This window comes from Tetrao urogallus (genome assembly GCF_951394365.1).
Source record: "Tetrao urogallus genome assembly, chromosome: 3".
NCBI lineage: Eukaryota > Metazoa > Chordata > Aves > Galliformes > Phasianidae > Tetrao > Tetrao urogallus.
Window position 1 is genome coordinate 35,126,846 of NC_136815.1, and position 19,518 is coordinate 35,146,363.

A 19,518-nucleotide genomic window follows, 5' to 3' on the forward strand; every position below is an offset into this window, starting at 1 on the left:
TGGTAATGCTGGATCCTATTATTAGGCTCAAGGTGCAAATCAGTTTTGCGTGGGGGTTCATTAGTAGGGGAAGGAGTTGGACCATCGTTTTCAGGGTATGGGCCCGATAGCTTAGTTAGCTGACCCTACTAGAAAATAATATAGAGGGAGTATGAAGAGTTTTGATCTCTTCTGTGTAGGTTCGATTCCTACTTTTCTAAGTTTTGAGGCAGCGAGAGGACTGTTATACCTCTATGTTCACTTTATCATAGTGATCCTTTAATTGTTCGGGCACACTGCCTTAGATGGGGGGGAGACCAGCGTAGCTAATTGGTATGCTGGTATGCCAGAGACATAAGGCTAGGGTTAAGGGTAGGAAGTTTTTTCATAGGAGGTGCATTAGTTGGTCATAGCGAAATCGTGGGTATGAGGCTCGGATCCATTTACGCTTCATAATGTCCCAGGATGCTTGTCTCGAGTTGGGACAACAGTAGGAGCTTCTATATGGTTATTCACACGTCTGTAGAAATACCATCTAAAACCTGTGATTTAAAAAAAATAAAAATTAAAAAATTAAAAACCAGATTTCAACAGAATAAACAGTTGTTTTATAATCCTGTGTTTATAATTTTGATTTTACTGTTTTGTTTTTTTTAATTTGGGTTTTCATTCTTAAATTAAAATTTAATTTGTCACTAAATAGATTTATCGTGGTAAATATCTTTTGTCTCCTTTTGTCCAAAGTTTGAAAACAAATTAGAATGATGACTGACTACTGTACATAAAGTTAAGTCTATAAAATTTAATTTTTATAGAATTAAGCCATGGAAGAAGTTGGAGAGGGGTATTTATAATACCTTGGTTGCTTCCTGGATTCAATCTATCATTTTAAAACCTTTTGGGCTATCCAGTGAAAAATTAAAGAGAATGGCTGGTCATACTCAAGTAAAGGTCTGGACATGCAGGTACAAGGATCGTGGACTTAGAAGTTTCCTCAGAATTATCATTGATATTTTCTCTGTGTGCCATAAGAAAAATATGTTGCAGCACATTAAACATCTCTGCCATAAGCTTCTCTTATTTTGAATGTTTCGTTAACCTGCACCTAATATTGCTTTGTAGTTTGCATGTGCAAGATGTTCACGTAATTTTTTGTCTCAACAATCTGTCGTCTCAGTCTTTTCTGCTATTCTTTCCAATGCAAACGAAGGTTTGTTCTGGTTAGAAGTGGAGAGGAACATTCCTTCCTCTCCTTTAAAGCTTACCTATTACTGATGTTTATCATTGCTTGATCATTCTGTTGTGTTTTTTTCCAGAATGGAAAAGTTGAAATGTTATTATTTACTAACTCTAAAACAGTAGATTTTAATAAACAATAATTAACCTTGACTTTAACCATGACTTTATATTTGAAGTGCTAATTAGATCAATTATCAAATGGCCTAAAATAACAAGTCCTGGCAGAAGTGATGAGCTCTGTCTTCACTGCTCTGGCCATCTGTATGTCTCTTCTTAAGTTATCTTGAGCCAGCTTTAGATTTTCTATGCAGCAATTCATAAGGATTAAAAATAAAAATAAAAAAATTATAAGCAAGTCTATGTCCCTTTATATTGGATACATCTTTGTTTTTATACAGTCTTTGTATACCTTCGTATTTGGAGTTATTCCTGAGGATCAAGTATATGATGTTAAACAAATATCATAGGAACAATGATTGAGAAGCAATGTAAAAAAAACAAACAAACAAAAAAAAAAAAAAAAAAAAAAAAAAAACCCCAAAACAAAAAAAAAAAAACCAAAAAAAACCCCAAAACCAGCCAAACAAGAAAATCATAAAACCCTCAGCAATCAGTCTAAGCAGAATTAAAGTAATGCATATAGAGTAACTGTTATGATTACAGTGTGGCTGTGACAAATTTTGTTTAAATACTGTTTCCTTTTAAATATTATTCTCAGCTGTCTGACAGTGCAAAGCACTCAAATTTCAACATGATGATTTTAAAAAAAAAAAGAACAGAAATTGTGTGCACGATTCATAAGCCTCACTGTTTAAAAACTTTCTAAAAGGAAATGCTACAGTAAGAAAACAATATAGATGAATTTGATTTTAGGATTATAAAGAACAGATGAGAAAGCAAAGCTGCCTTCTGTTTTAAGGTTTTTGCATAATATTGTGCATGTCTGTTGTCCAAATTCTAGCCTATACTTTGAAAAACTGAACTTTCCTAACATTTTTCTATTTCCTAAATAGCTCTCCTGTCAAGACTGCAGTCTGTGACATGAGTTGTCTATCACAGATCCTCTGTTGACAGTTACCTCTTTCCACCTAACTGCTGTCCTTTTTTTTCTCTCTTTCCTCTATTCTTGTGTAGGCCTGACCAAAGATGGCAGTAATGAAAATATTGATTCTCTTGAGGAAGTCCTTAATATTTTAGCAGAGGAAAGCTCTGATTGGTTTTATGGCTTTCTCTCATTTCTCTATGATGTATTGACTCCTTTTGAAATACTAGAAGAAGAAGAGAGCGAAGCTGCAGATGATGTTGATGGTACGTCACAGAATGAAGGGGTTCAGGGAAAAAAGACTTGTGTTATTTTGGATTTACAGAACCAATGACTGAGAGACTAATTTGATTGGCTTTCAAAAATGTCCATGAAATCATCAGTCTTAATATGACAGGAATTTCAGGCATTGAGGGGAAACTCCCAAATGGACATTCTAATGATTGTACTAAAGTCAGCCGTGCAATACAGTTATGGTAGTTGGAAGCCTTTCAGTGACTTTTCCATTTTTGTGATAGGAAGACTAATAACACACAGCTGTGTAAATATGTAGAATAAAACATCCGTCTGCAGTTGTGTAGTTGGTTTCTGTATGTGCTTCAATTTGTGCATTTTGTGCACAAAACTTACAAGACTAAATGTAATAACCTCTACTGTTAACGTTATAACATTTGTCTTTCTACAAAACATTAACTGGAGCATTTTGTAACAGCTTTAATTGTAAAGTATTCTGGCATGAATGCATTATGTAAATACATATTTGTATGTTAATCCTTAACGTAGACATAACAATGATAATTCTCTTGTGAAATTTAATTTTAATAAATAATTCCTTTTATGATTCACTGATTTCTCAGCCAGACACTTTTTACTTGATCAAATAAAAGCACTTTGCTTAAAAGTGCTTGATAGCTTTACAAAGAGATTCAATTCTTAGTGAACATCATTTTCAGGCTGATATGTCATTTTTATGGTCTATTCCTCCTATCTGTTTTCCAAATAAGGTTTCAGTCCTTACACCTTCCTCACCCTTTTGTGTTCTTTTTCTTCTTGTATAATGATCATGCTGCAAGGGCTGTTCTGAATTAAAATAAATAATAAAATATAAAAAATAATAAGGTGGACCTTTTGTGGAAGTGGGAAGCTGTGATTGTATATTTCTTATGTAATACTGAATATATTAAAGATTAATTAGAAATTAGAATGTAATGTCTTTTATTCCTTTTATTGTTAAATTAAAGAGTTCTGTCTGCTATCGTAAAGTTACTGGTATATAAGGGTAGTTTATAAATGTATTCTGCAATCTGTATCAAGTCCTAAAAGCTGGAAATGAGGAAAAACAGGAACAGTGTACTTAATCAGATTATTATTCTTTATTCATGAAGTTGTTCGTTGTTCAGAGTGTTTTTTGCTATGATTACATTTGTATCTGTTTGCCATATAAAGTTTATATTCGAATTTTAACTCTATTGATGTAAGGTGAAATTTCAACCTCTTTTTCAATTAAATGAGTATTCTGTTGCTTTGTCATCACAATTCTAAAGCTATTTAATTTGCTATTACTTTAAACAGTAATAAGGTGTTAGAATTTGTTTGCTCTTATTCCTTTTGATGTAACAATTAAAAAATCATCAGTGGTGTGCGTTGCTGTCAGAGCTTTCTTGAAGTTTGAGATAAATTGATTTTAATGAATTGCATAAATTGTTGTGATTGCAAGCAGGACTTGGCCAGGAAACGTGGCAGTAGTTTATATGATTCATGTTTGAAATTGAGAAGAAAATGAAAGCTAAACTTTTATTTTCTTTTATAGTCACACAAAACACAGCTGGTTAAGTTAATCGTCCAACCAAAGTCCAAAAAAGGAATTCAGATTATTTTAGAAAGCAAAGCTGTTGCTTTTTACCTATAGTTTTGGCTTCTAGAACTTTTATTACCTGATTTCAATCCTATTGTAATGTTTTCAGTGACAAAAATAGAATGTATAGGTGAAAGGAATTTTCCAATTTTCATAGCTAAGAACTGAAAGTTGGCGATTTATGTGAAATTAGCAACAGTTTTCATTAGCCACTTTCATCTTTCTTACGGTCAATTAAATTGTGAAGAACTGCATAAACAAATGTCTTTGACTAAAGCTGTAATTTATGAGTTTGGCCACTGTTTTTAGAATTTTGTAGGATGATTTGCATTACCCTTTTCCTTGTGTTGGTAAAAGTATGTTGTAACTGCCAGTCCTCAGCAGAAGTTTACAAGCTTTGAACAAAATGCTCCATTGACTTTAGTAGCATAAACTGTTGCTTGCCTGGATATTAATATAAATAAATTAAGGGGAAAAAAAACACCTTAATACATGTATGTCTGAGAACATGTATAGCTGAGAACACGTAGGAGGTTTAAACCCTGGGTTTCTGTGACCACCTTCAACAATATTTAATTGGAAAGGAAGGGAGGGTATATTAACAGGAAAGGAAAAATATAATACTCCTAGTATATAAAATAACTTAGAAATGAGTAAACAGGAAAATGTTGGCATATTTGTTGAAATAATTAAAATAATTCTGACAACAACTTTTGTCAGTGCTATTTTGGTGATTCCCCCCTGCCCCCCCCCAAAATATGAGCTTTTTGAGTGCTTTTTCAATCTGTTGTTTGAAGGTCAGTGAATGAAGCTTATTACCTGTAGATTTTATTGTATATTAATCTTGCATTACAAGTGAGTCTTCAGTGAATGGCCTTGGAAGAAATTAACTTTTTGTGAAAGGTTTTCGTATGATTTTCAGTTGTATGGACAGCTAGAGGAATGCATTGAAATGTTAGTAGGATTTTTGTGTCAGTTCATAGTAGTTAATGATCAGATGGGAAAAGAAACCACCTGTATTGTAAATATGATTTGATAGAGTGCTGCCCATGGTGGTTGTGAAGTCTTTCTATGGAGACATTCAAGACCTGTCTGGATGCTGCAACCTATTTTAAGGTACCTGCTTTTGCCAGGGGTTGGACTCAATGATCTCTTGAGGTCCCTTCCAACACCTGTGTTTCTGTGATTGGAAAGCTGCTGTGTTCAGCTGTTATGGACAGATGCTTACTATTTTCCTGATTAAATTGTCATCAGATAAGCAGTTATTGTAATGGTGGAACAGCAGCATGAAATTCATTAAAAGCTGTATCTCATGTCATCAGATAGGATGGATTCTTTCAGACAAGCCTAATCAAAATAAAAGGCTTGTTGATTTCCTGCACGAGATGAGAAACTAAGAAGGTATGTCTGCAACTTCAGAAAAGAAACTGCCCTTTGTTCCTGACTTGGATTTTCCTTCTAAAATTAGGTAGTTAAATAAGTAAGGGGCTTTAAAGCAACTTACTGAGAATATGTTAAATGTTCCTTTTAATTTTTTGTGCTAGTTGTCTGAATTAAAAACGTGTCTTGCTCTTGGGGGGGCTACAGCTCAGTGATGTCTGGCAGTCTGCACACAGATAATGAGTAGAAAGAAATTATTTTACGGGTGAATGTATGATAGTCTTCTGTCAGCAAGCTGTTTCGCTGGGCAGAAGGCCTTATATATCCAAAGCAGTATGTACTATAGAATAATTATTAAATGTAGATGTATGTAGATTTATGATATAAAATCATAAAGCTAGCTAGTGGAGTAGCATGATTTTCTTTTCTTTTTTTTTTGTGTGTGTGTAATGTTCTTAGATTTGATGGCACCGTGAGTGTGATGGGAAGAGTTGGAATGCAAGTTCTAATGGCTAGAGCTTGACACTTTCTGCTTTGCTACCCAGGCTTTGTAGAAATGGCAGTAGGGTAGCAAGTTCCTATTTGATAGCTGCTTAGCTCTAAGTATGACCGTAAACTTTGTGATGTATGTGACATAACGTTTTCTTTTTAAATGTACATGGAGAATCTAATTAAATCAATTTACAGTTGCTGCGTGATAGTGCAGGTTAAAAGTTTTTTTTTTTTTTTTTCAGTTACATTTTGTTATGAAATTAATTTATAGGAATTTCTATGTCAGAGCTTTTTTACATAAAAAAATATCTTGAAATTTTCAGTATCGCTAAATGGCTAACATAAAAATTGCATATGCAGGAAGAAGCTCTCATGTGAAATTTGTTCTTGAAGGGAAGAAAGTTTCGTCTTTCTTCCTCAAAATGATTTTGTTACATACTTGTAATACCTGTAATATTTAAAGATTTAAGCAATCATTTAAATGAAGATATAAATTTATCAACAATTGTAAGCTATTAATAAATAACAGCATTGACAAGAATACTTAATTTTAAGTAAAACACCTTTAGAAGGCAATGGCAACACTTTCTAATATGTAATCTCTTCATTCTTTTATATGTGTTTATAAATGCATTTATTTCTTCTATGTTGTCAACACAGGATCTTTATAATGTAGGATTACTTGGGAAACAAAAGGAATTTGAAAACTAGCTCATGAAGATATTTGAAATGTAATTTAGAATAAATATCCATTACTTCAGTTATGTGATTTGTAAAATTCTGCATGTTGACTTGTATGCCCCGACACTGCAAGAGCCCCCTTCTTTGCTGATGATTTTACTTTAGATACCAGGTTTTATCACATGCTCCCTGAAACAGCTATCTGTCTGGGAAAAGTGAAGTGTTTTGACTCATTTCTTGCTTCAGCTGCTTAGACTTCATAAATGAGATTTTCCTGTGTTATAGTCATTGTGTGTGTGTGTATAAATATATATATATGTGTGTGTGTGTGTGTGTATATATATATATATATATATATATATATATGGTCCTCCAGTCCAGGTGGAAATGAATATGCAGCATGATTTCTGTCTTGTGATTTTTAGATAATATTAAGATTTTGAATAGTATTGTTATACATAATCTTTCTGTAAGTGGGTCTATTCATATTATGAAAAAATAGCTTATTTGCATAATTGTCAGACATTGATAATGTGCTGAGTCTTAAGACTATTCATTTTGTTAAAAGCATATTTATAAGAATTAAAGCTTGAGTATTTTACAAGTGAGATATTAATGAACAAAGTGTTTTGTAATCAGCTTTTCAAGATAGCACATATGTAATGTGCATGTAGATGTGTATATATTACAAAAATACAATATTTTTAAATGTACAAGTCTTTGCAAAATTTTCCATTTTCTCCCTGTGGTAACGTGCTTGTAAGAATATCTCAAAATATCCAGGATCACTTCATTATACTGTGTAGGTAGATGAGAGTTGTTCTTAGATTTAAACAGTAGTTTGTGCAGCTTATGTATTAACTGATGTTGTAGTGTAACTAAATTGGAGTCTATTTTTCCTTCTCTATGAGGAAATTGTTGTTGCTGAACATCTTGCTTACAGTTTGGAATTAATAAGATTTGAATGACAAACATGAGTCAGAACACTGCATTTCAGCAATGATGGCAATCCATCCCTGATCTCAGCGAGACCTTCATATCTCAAGTTGAATTTGTGAGGGAACTAATTAGAGTATTTCATTTGACTAGCTCAATTTAGAAGAATTTTGGCATAGTGTAAGTGCTCAGTGCTTTGAAAATGCGTAAGAGAAATTAAGTACAACTTTCTTGTGTGTGTAGCATTTTCCTTGTTTGTTTTTTAAGACTAAATGTTGAGGTATATTGATGTAGTCCAGGTAATTATGAATTGTTGTCTAGGAACCTAAGATTAATATTCAGATGTCCAATGTAAACCTCTTATATGAATGAGAAGCCTAATGCTAAGACATGAGTGTATCTTTACTTGTCTAACAGAATGATGTATAATTTTTAAGTATATTTACATTTTATTAAATTTTTTTGGCTAGTAGGTCATCTGATTTTTGTTGTTAAAATAGTTGTGTTTATGGGTTTCAGATCTTAGTACAGACAAGCAGGATAATCGAGTTCTTTTTGTGATTGTAAAGACACCAAAGCTGCCCATGTTTTATATTTTGGAGAGGCTTTTGTCCTATTTATGTGTGCTTTTTACTAAGTTTCACGAGATGCTGAAAGATCTGAATTTCTGATACCATATTTTGGGGAAGGGGAGCAATCAGCATCTCGCATTTGACTTGGACTAGAGAATTAAGTCAATTTTTTTTTTTTTTTTTTTTTTTTTTTTTTACTAAGTCCTAAGTTTTATATGATCTTAAGTAAAAGCAGCAAGTAGTTTGACTGAACTGAAATGGCAACTGCTTTTTTGAATAAGAGCAATACATCACTGTATTACAAAATACATATTTTGCTAATGGACATATTTCCATTGGGTATAGTAGCACCCAAACATCTAGAAGAAGAAATGAGAGTAAAATAACCTTAACGTATATTGTTACTTTTGTGGCATCAAAGGACTAATCTAATCTCCTCTACACTCTGTGAAGTTTCTTATTTTGAATTTTACTCAGTTTTGCAAAACACAGATTGTAATTCATTATGAGAAAAGAAACAGTTTATATAATGTACATTATGTAGGTGCTTGTAGATCTATTGAATTAATATATAGTTAAAAAATTGGTCATAATTACATGACAGAATGCTTTCTGGGGAGAACTGAGGTAGCTCAAGGAAGCTAAGAACAGCTCAAGTAATGTGCACCTGGTGATGGGGTATTTTACTTGGTTAATCAGCCTTCTGTCTCAGTACCTGTGTTGTTCTTGCTACAGAAAATGCTTTAGTCCTATTGAGCTTGGTATTATGCTATTATGCTTGGTATTTCTCTGTAGCATTACAGTGTGCTATGTAAAGGTAACTTTTTACATGGCGGATTCAACGTTTGTTGAATATCACAGATATGTTCATAACTGATTTCCATTTTGCAATAAATCAGGTGAGGAGCCAGGAGGGGTAGCCAAGAAAAAAGCTAAAGTAAAAGGTATTTTAAATGTTTTTGTGTGTGGAAATTTATGCAGATAATGTCTGAAATGCATGCGTGTTGCAAACACAGATTGCAGGTTATGTTTACTAATATTAGCTGTGTTGACTAAGTGTTGTCTGATGGAGCAGCAAGCTATTATACCCCCCTTTTTTGTACCACCTGTTGTCACTTAATGGCAATGTGAGTGCTTTCCTAATTAGACATTTATTTTCCTTTAATTTTATCAGCAATTCTGTTGTTTGGATTACAAGTAGTTTATGTTAAGTTTGTATTCCACATGTTTTTTAAAAAGTTCTGATATGTATGCAGTATAAGTCTGGTCAGCGTTAAATCTTTATTTTTTGTAAATTCATGATACTATTTCTTTACTGTAGTGGGGCTAGATTTCTTTTAAAGTGTGGAGTTAATCATAATTTAGTTATTTCATCTCTTTCTTTCTTATGGGAGGAGAAATCTGAAGTTCAGTACCTTTTCCTTAGGTTTGCGTGGTCAATTGCAGTGATGGTCTTCATAACTTTTCCAAAAGCTTGAAGTAGGATAGTTTACAACTGATTTATGATATATATTTATTTACAATTGCATTGCCGTATGAGCAGAAAATAGTAATTCAGAGGTCTGCAGTGCAATAAAAGAGACTTAAAAATCTAATTAACCTAAACAAAACTCCAAAATACTAGATACATTTCAGGTATTGAACCTTTTTAGAGATGCTCAGTTACCTCCACCCAGCATGGTGATATACGAAAAATAAAGTCTCTTTATATTATGTTGAAGACATTTTGACTTTCATGTATGTTGTGGTTTGTTTTGTTTTTTTCTGTATGTGAAAAATGCACATTGCTTGTATTATAAAGTCTCATTAGAAACAAAATGCATTTGGTGGGGGAAGCTTTCATGCTTACATGAATATGTCTTAGCATCTTTGCATGCAAGTTAATTTTTTTTTGCATTTGATCCACATTATGCTTGTTATGACTTATTGCTGAATCGTGTGTTTCCAAGTTCTTAATAAATGTCATTTAACAGTGTATTCCTGTGTTTTGAGTTGTTTTCCAGAGGTGCTTGATATGAGAATGAAGAAATGGTGTGATAATTTCTAAATGCTTTATGCCAAAAAAAGTACTGGAAGGAAATAGGATGTTGTTCCTTTTAGGCTGAGCTGTGTGATTCAATTCTTCACATCACAGCACAGAAAAGTTATGTAGGTGATAGAGGCAGAGGGAAGTGTTACAAGAGACTCTGGTCTCTGTTCAGAAAACCTTAATTTTTTTCAAAAGTCTGAATAAAAATAGAATTATTGTGTTTTATGTACAAAATCTTTATGGCTTTTATTTTCCAATAATGTGGGAATAGTAGTAATTAAATTAAATACAAATACTGCATGCAGAGATTTCTGAATTCTTTTGAGAGATGAAAAAAATGTTCTGGAGAATTCTGACAATGATTTTCAAAACTGAACAAACTGGAAATGAACATAGAACATCTCAGTTCTGAGAATGCTATTCTGACTATTCAGTTGACACATTATCTAGATACCGAATTACAGCCACATGTGCATATTTTCTCTATTTCAATTGTATCACTTGAGAGAGAACTCCAAAAAAGTTTTTTACACAAGTAAATAAATCGATTAAATCAAACTATTGCTTTTAAGGCCACATATGGAAAAGATGTACAAATTGATATGCTGTTGTTACTTTTCATTTGTCCACAGTCAATGAAATCAGTTAAACATCTCTTTTTGGGCTGATTTAATCCACCAGAACACTTTTTCTTCTTCAGAAATATGGGAAATAGGTACACAGTAATTAAGAAGTACATATCTAGGAAACTTTAAGTCTCGGCTTAATCTGAGATAATGTCAGGAATGTGGTATGGTAAGCAATTCTGTTGTAACAACCAGAATTGCTGATGTTCTTTACATTTCTAGACCCTTAAGGCAGCCATAACGTTGCCAAAGATTAAAAATTTATTGTTCGTTTCAAACCCACAGATGAAAAGGTTTTAGCATTCTGCAGCAAGATAATAGAGGCATGTTTTTTTTTCTAGATCAGCGTTTTGTTTGGATGCACTTATATTTAGCTGAGATTACTGTCTGCATGGTGTGGGATATTGCTGAAAGTCAAAACTAATTTGTTAAAATTAAGTTTTAAATACATGTAGAAGTTTAACGTGGCACCTAACAAATATCAAGTGTGAAGATTATCAAAGCATTTAGACTTGTTCATAAAATGTCCTCTGATTTTAGAATGATTCTCTTACTGAACATTTCCTCTTTTTTAATGGAAAAACTAAAAAGTAAAAGAAACAATTGCAGAACCACTCAAGAAATTAAAGGAGAAGCAGGAATCCAAGAAGGAGGAAACGAAGGATGAAGAAGACAAAAAGAAAGCCAGAAAAGGAAAAGATGCTGCTGAGCGAAAGGAGAAGAAAGCTGTTGATACAAATAAATTAAAGAAAGAGTCTGAAAAGCTTAAAAAAGACAGAGGAAAGGAAAAGGAAAAGGCTCTAGAGAAAAATGTAAAACCCAAGGAAACAACAAAAAAAGCAGCTGGTGAAAAGGCTGGTGCTGCTCAGGTGGGAAAAGAAAAAGAATCAAAAAAGATGGTTAAAAATCCATCTAAAATTTCTGAAAGCTCAGCAAAGGAAGACAAGAAAGAAAAGAAGTAAACAAAGTTCTGATTGTGCTAATTTGGAACAGACTCAAGAATGAGAGATACAGTGTATTTATCAGTGTGTAGTAAATATGGCAATGAGAAATTAATGCTTTCTGGAAATAAGTGTGAACAAAGATTATTTTTTTGAAAACTGTGCTTTGTAAACACAAAGCAAAAATGTCTGCTGTGAAACTCGAATGTGTACATATGTTAATATACCTGGCTATTAATGTATGTTGAATGTATCCAATTCATGCCAGTTACTTCAAGCAAATTCTAAACCTGATCTATTTTTCTTTCTTTGTATCCATTTATTAAAATGTTGCTGTATTGGTATTGTGTATCAAGTACAAGTTTAAAAGCAATGTCAGGAGGATTATCGGGATACAAACAGTATGAAAATACTTGTTTGACAAAAACAACCAAGATGAGCACTAATAGAGTATATTGTCATAGGAATTTAGCAACTAACTGTAAATTAATTCTTTGCTAAACTTTGCTTCCTGAAGTGGACTGGGAAGACTGTGTTGTATACAGATACATGATCCAACTTTATTTATTATGTATAATTGCTACCGCTGTTTTTTAAATTGTCCTGTGGCAATATATTCTGTTTATTTGTTCTTTTCAGATCTAAAAGATATGCAAACTTGCTTCATTGTCATTTTTCAGGTGACCTAAATTTTCCAAGGTTCTAATAATGAATACTTCAAAAATTAGACCCCTTATTTCAGTTTTGACGGGTACTGATGGATTTCTATTACATTTTAAGAGTAGGGATTTGCTGCTATTATTGTATTCTGGCTTAATTAGGGAACGGTTTGTATCTTTTGCAATTCTTATTTTCTTCCAATAACACTTTACAAGTACTCGATACTTCTGTAAGCCATCTCCTGTGTTAGCTTGCTGTTACAGCTTCTGTATTTTTATTATCAAGAAATGATTTATCTAGCAGTTTCATTTGAGTCAATGAAGTTAGAAAATGTTTCTTCAGACATACATTTCAGTATATTATTGAATCTGTACTTGCTTACAAGCTTATATTAGGAAAGGAATATTTCCTGTTTTACTAGATAAACAATGTTGCTAGCATGCTGAAATAAGAATTCTTCAATAAAATTGCACAATTTAAACAGAACTTGTAAAGAAATTTGAAGATTTATTATTATAATACTGCAGTATCATTCTAAAGGAGAAAAAAAAAAAAAAAAAAAAAAAACCCAGAACAAAAACTAAGGAGTGAAGTTGAGCATGGTTATGTGGTGTAAAATGTTTGAGCATGTTGGTGTGGTGTAAAATTAAAGTCCTGGAGGTTGATTCCTATACTGTGTACTTGGTTCTGCTTAAGTTTTCTGTACCAGTGTTGGCAATACAGTTATGTCAAACAATTAATAGCACATACATGTCTGTAATACGCTTTTATTCCTGTACTAGGGTAAGATACAGTCTGCTTGATTGATTTGATTTGATTGATTTTTCAGACAAAACATTTTTGAAAGGGGGTGTGTGTGTGCAAAAAGACTTAAAAGAAGATTTTACTGAATGCACTTGCATAATGAGTATTCTTTTTCAGGTTTCAGTCAGGATAGAGATGTGTTTATTCATCCTTGCTTTACGAGACTGTAAGAGACATATTTGATAGTGGAATACACAAATGACACTTCTCGAGGATAATGGCACAGTGGTAAATGCACATCACTTCTATTTTCCTCCCTGATATGGCAGGAGGTATAACTGTGAATGAAATTTTAAAATGAGTTATGTTTAAGGTTACTGTATCTTAACATCTATGCCCCAAATGTTTATCTCATCCTAAATAAGTTGCTTTTTCAAAGAACATTCTGTGTGAGCAGCACTTAAGGCTATACAGTAAAATGAGGGTTTTTTTCCATGGATATGTTTTGCTGTTCCGTATAGCACTACGAAATACTGTTGTCATTCAATATAATGTGTCAAGTTACAACATAGGATGAAAAAATTCCCCACAAGTTAAAATTGAGTGCAACTTTGTTTTGATTAGAAAGAGAGCGAATAGTGTGTTACAAAAAGTAAATGACAGTGTTATATATACAACAGGATTAAACAGGAATTGGTGATAGACACACACACACACAGTAGATCTACATGAAGCTTGAAAGCAAAGATGAGAGATGTGCAAGCAAAAACAAAGAAATATTCTTCCTCATCATTTCTTTCATTTTACCTATTCTAAATGTGTTCTGACTGAGATACTGAATGTGTTTTAAAAATACTTTGCATTCGCTTATCATTTGTGGAGCAGAATAAATGGTTGTCTGTATTGGGTGCGTGTGTTATCAGAAGCTATGGAGACTTACTTCAGTAACTGTATATGTAAAGAAAGTGAACTGCATTTGTGTAAGTAGCGTTGCGCCTTCGACTCTTCCAACATCCTGAAGTCTGAAGTGGTGGTGAATATAAATAACTGCTTTTTTTCTTCGTATTTCATAATTAGTGATGATTGTGGAAATAAGTAGCATCCTACTCTTGTAGCCATGAATGTAATGCCATAATACTCCAGTATTTTATATGACATTGGAGAAAGTTAACTAACAGTGAAGTGTAAATTCTGGTCTTGATTTCATAGAGGTGGATTCTTAATTTCAGTGCTTCTAGATAGAACTCAGTTGCCTGATGAAATGCAGATTATATTAAAAAAAAAAAAAAAAAAAAAAAGTAGAATTAAGTCTTTTTTTGGTCTTTTTTTTTTTTTTTTTTCCTGATTCCATTTTGTATAGATGGGATAATGGAATAAGTACATGTGCTTCTCATGCTGCAAAATAATGAAATCTCTCTAGAGTAGACAAAGCTGTGTAGGGGCATATAAGACCTAATTGAGATATGTTTGGCTCTGATAGAGACATAATATTTCTAAAGCCAAACTGACTTGAAATATGCTACTTCTACTGCAGTTAGTCAACTTCTCAAGATACTTTTACTTCAGGGTTAGCAGTGAAGGAATGCTTATTGTAGTGTGATTTCTGCTTTTTACAATTTGTATATACAGGGCTCAGGGCTTTTTTTAATACAACTCTTTTGAAACTAGTTTGTTTTGGGGAGGGGTGTGTGTGTGCGTGTGTGTGTGTCTGTTTAAGAAAGTGGAAGTGTTCAAGGCCAGGTTGGATGGGACCCTGGACAGCCTGGTCTAGTATTAGATATGGAGGTTGGTGGTCCTGCACGTGGCACGGGTTGAAGCTTGATGATCCTTGGGGTCCCTTTCAATCCAAGTGGTTCTATGATCTCAGAACTCCTATGTAAATCTGCTAAAGGTGTCGTATGGTCATGGGAAAGTTCAGTTTTGAAGGGTCCTTAGGAGGTCTTTATTCAAACATCCTGCTCAAAACAGGGTCAACTCGGAGTAAGACCATCTTACTCTGAGCATTACCCAGTACTGTCTTGAAAAAATAAAAGGATGCGAGTGCACCTTTCTGCTTAGGCTGTTCTGCTGAGTTGACTGTCCTCATGGGAGGGGTTGAGGGAGGGGAGTTTATCCCTGCATCCACATCTCTTATTTCAGTCTTGCTTGATTTTTTCCTGAGGAATGATGGAGAGGAGGATTAGGCTAATACCAATACATTCTTTCTTGTGGATGTGCTGTCTTAAGATGTGGGATCATCTTTCCGACTTCTCACTGTACTTCATGTAACTAGGGCTATAAGTTGTAACTAATGAACATATCATTCTTGAGCAGGTGTTTGTCTGAGTAAGATATTAATTGTCTTTCTTTCCATCTCTTACCTTTGTACTGATCATTGCTGTTATTTGTTGCTTTTTTTTTTCATGGTGTTTGGATCGAGAAAGATTCAGTGATATGGATAGTAAACCACGTTGTGGTGAAACGTCATCAGTCATATTTTTTGTGCAGTTACTTAAGTGTCAGGAGAAATTAGAGTGACATTGCTATATTTTGAAGAAACTACAATTCTCTTTATCAGATCTTTGAAGTTATGAAAGCATATTCTCAGTATGAGCTTCATATCCTAAATTTCAAATTAGTTATTTATAAAATATAAAAGTGATCATATAAAGCACTTTTTTCCAAAGATTGTAAGGAAAAACCTGTTGCCTGTTTCTCTTTTGGATACTAAATAGGTCTTGAGAATAGCACAGTAACTTGTTTTGCTTACCCTGAATTAAAAACAGATGCTTAAATTTCTGTCCATATTTTTCTCATTGTGTGTCTACCTTTAAAATGTATATTTGTTTATTATCTCAATACACTTTGGTTTTTGTGTACACTAAATATCAGGACAGCCCTGCTGTTACAATTGATTGTTGAAATGAATTTTCAAGTGTTTAATGTCAGTTAATTTTAACTGTAGTTGCTGCTGATGTAGTTGAAACAACTTATAAGTCAATCAAACAATAATAAAAAAGCCTAAAGATAACTTTATAACTGAAAAATGCAGGCCTAAAAGAAAGATCTGTCCCAGAACAGCCAGCATCCCCAGTATCTGAGGAGACCATTCAACCCGCTGAGGAGTCATTCATCAAATCAGGTAAGGTTTTTCATAAACCACAGATGAAGCAAAAGACTCAATGTTTCGCTTGATTTAGTATTCTGTTTCTTCAGTATGCAAACTCATTGTGGTATTTCTTTGGGTAGAAAATAAAATCTTTAATCACTTTTATGTATTGTTTATACATTATAACATTCAACTGGAGTGACCGTTAATAACTTTTTGTAAGTCAGTAGAGATTTTATTACAGTAAGAGTTTATTGCTTACACAAAGTATAGATTGTACTCTCCTCACTTCTCATGGTTGCTGTTAAAACCATATCACAGCAGAGAGACTTTTTGCTGGTGTATAGTTATGGTCTTTGTATGTGTGCAACCATATACACAGTCAGAATAACAGCAGATTCTCCAGATAAAACATAAAAATTAGATATCAAAATGAATAGAATTCATTTTCCTATTTGGGGAAGAGGAAAAAGGAAAAATATAGAAGTAGCAGTACAGCAGCTGTTCCTTCTAAATATGACTTTTATAGTAAGACTGTTTACAGTTTCTCAACTAATCTGACAAGAATAGAAAGGTCTGCCATTTAATTCTAGTAATTTCAACATTTTATGTTGTTTTAAACTTCAACTAAAAATGGAATTGCTTGAGAAGATTAATCAAATATTCACTCTCCCACTGAAACTAATAGTATATAAAAATTAGAATAAGTATATTCTTAGTATTAGAAAAAAGTCACAAATATTTTAAAGCCCCTCAAATATTAGTAAAATTTATTAGATTCAAGAGGAATTTAGGGGAAAAAAATGTTAAATGTCAACTTTTGGATATGCAATTTACACTTTCCTATAATTCACAGTGTATTTTTTTCCAGTTCCAGGAAGAGGCTTACCCTGTTTCATCTTTATGTATAGCTAACACAATAATCCACAAATGTGGAGCATATGGTTAATAAAATGTAATATAGAATCTGTTTAAAAGACTTGAATTACTGAAGTCATTATAAAATATATAACTAAGGTGTAATTTCCTGTCTATTCCACCCCCAACTTTCTTTTACAAATGTTTTGGTATTTTATCTGAAAATGCATTTGGACTGGTTTTGTGCCATGGAGTTTCTCAGTGCAATTTTTCAGGATATTTATATGAAGGTAACTTTTAGCACAGAATCCAGTTATGTCATGGGCTGGTGTATTCAATGATTATTGCTTGTCCCTGGAAACAGTTTGTGATTTAGGCTGCTATGCTGGGAGAAGTCCTTGGTATTGTAATGTTAATATTTATTTCCCCTACTTCTAAAACAAGCAAAACGCCACTTGTGCAAATGATATTGTGTTGTCAAAAACTGCATGTTACTACTGCTGCCTAAATCATAGGAAAATAACAGGTGAATTCATAGAAGAGAATTCATGGTTTTTACAGTTATCTCGAGTTGCAACTGTTATTGCTGCTGAAAAAAAAATATGCAGGAAATCTACGTAGAATAATTCTTTCAATTCATTTGATGTAGTCAATGCAATATTTGCTTTATTGGACAGTAAACAAAATGCAGAGGTTTATCTGAATTTGTGGAAATTGATGGAAAGGAGTAAGAACTTTATGGAGGCTACTGAAAGCTGCAAGCCTTGCTTTAGTGTTAATAATTTCTATTTTGTACTTACCTTCACTGCAATTTATGATCCCTTTAGAGCACAAGAATCTTGATGTAGAATTGGAAGAGGAAATTCAGCCTGTTCTTCATGATGCTCTCCATTCCCAGCCTGGTAATGAATTAACATTTAGACATCACTGACGAGTTATAAAATGTGATCCTTTTTTAAATTGGTTTATTTATTTATTTATTGTATGCACTCAAGGTATTTTTACCTGCACAAGACGTTCTAATCAAATAGTTTGTGATTTTCCAAGAATGTCTTGAAAATTCACTCAACAAATCCTGAAATGGTAACTTTTTAATTCAGAGAGTTCACAGAAACACTCTGTACAGTGCAAGAATGGGTAAAGAGGAATTGTTTTTATTCGTGAACAATGAAGACACTGATCAGTCAGTGCAGACACTTTGGACTTATACTTACTGTAAGAGGCAGTCAAGTTGTATCCTCTGTTGTGGAGTAGTAGAAAAACGCGGTAGTTGTGTTGAAAGCTGAACTTTTTTTATTCTAGTAGAGTGTACCAGTGAGTATGTGTTATCTAAAAATTTATATTCTTGATTAGGAGAGGGCCATGAAGATGTAGATGAAAGCATAACTGACCAGTGGCAAGAGAAGGAAGAAATACATGCAGAAACATTTGAAGCTCCTGCAACAGATGACATGCTTAGAGAATTAGAGAATGAAGTGACAGAGGATTATGAGATACCAGACTCATTTCAGAAAGGTATTTGAATGACTAAATATATTTAAAAATTAAATGTTCACAAAAATTCAAGCAGACAAATTTAAATAAGAGTCAAGTGTCTTTAATTTAATGAGAAATAATTTCTGCTTGCCACAGAGTCTTGGAAAATATTGGAATGCTTTAAAGATGTTCTGATCCAGGTAGCTGTAAGTTATAGTAAGCTTACTGCTGTGTTGGCTTTCAGACAACAAAATTAATCTGTGTTCCAGCTATGCATTTCACCCCAAATAAAAGTGCTCATACAATATCTGAAGTGATAGTATCAGTGAAGAATATCTGAAGATTGAGCTTGCTTCTATACTCAAGAAGCTTTTTTTATGTTAAATTTTACGCATTTCTTATAGGCGTTCTCAGTGTATTTCCCTTGTAATGTGACACTTGAAGAGAATGTTGTATGTGAGCAATATTCCAAGTCTTGCAAAGAACATGCTGTAGTATAATGAGGATATTCATACCCTGCTGCTTTGAGATATCAACAGGCTGTTACAAACTGTAATATTACAGAAGAATCATCTGGTTTAATTCAGATTGAGGGAAAAGTACATCTGAATGCTTTTGTCTGCAGTACTGACAATTGTGCATATATTTTTAAGACCTCTTTTTGAAAAACTCATGTAATGATTGCTGTCTACATGCTCTGATTACTGAAAGTATGCTGAGATTCTTTCATCTCAGCTGAAGTAAATCCTTTCAGTCTTCTAGTCCTCCTTGTTTGTTTGTCTTCTGTTCTTCATGGTGTAAGCTACAGTAGGAAATACATTGAATATTCAAATTCCAGTTATTTTAAATCTTGGAAATAATTTTTAAGAAGGCAATATAAATATGTTCTTTTGTTCTTTACATTGAATCTCTCATGAAGT

The 19,518-nt window shown here is 33.1% G+C and overlaps 1 protein-coding gene across 1 annotated transcript in view; it reads left to right on the top strand.

The window, feature by feature from the left end:
* Positions 1-19,518, top strand: part of ASPH (aspartate beta-hydroxylase) — a gene marked incomplete at both ends in the record, with an annotated part of 100,329 nt that overhangs the window by 23,255 nt on the left and 57,556 nt on the right. Inside the window, 3 exons of the mRNA XM_079533472.1 lie at positions 16,208-16,297; positions 17,950-18,024; positions 18,476-18,637. Of these exons, the coding sequence (XP_079389598.1) occupies positions 16,208-16,297; positions 17,950-18,024; positions 18,476-18,637 (327 nt within the window). The remainder of the gene's footprint in view (positions 1-16,207; positions 16,298-17,949; positions 18,025-18,475; positions 18,638-19,518) is intronic.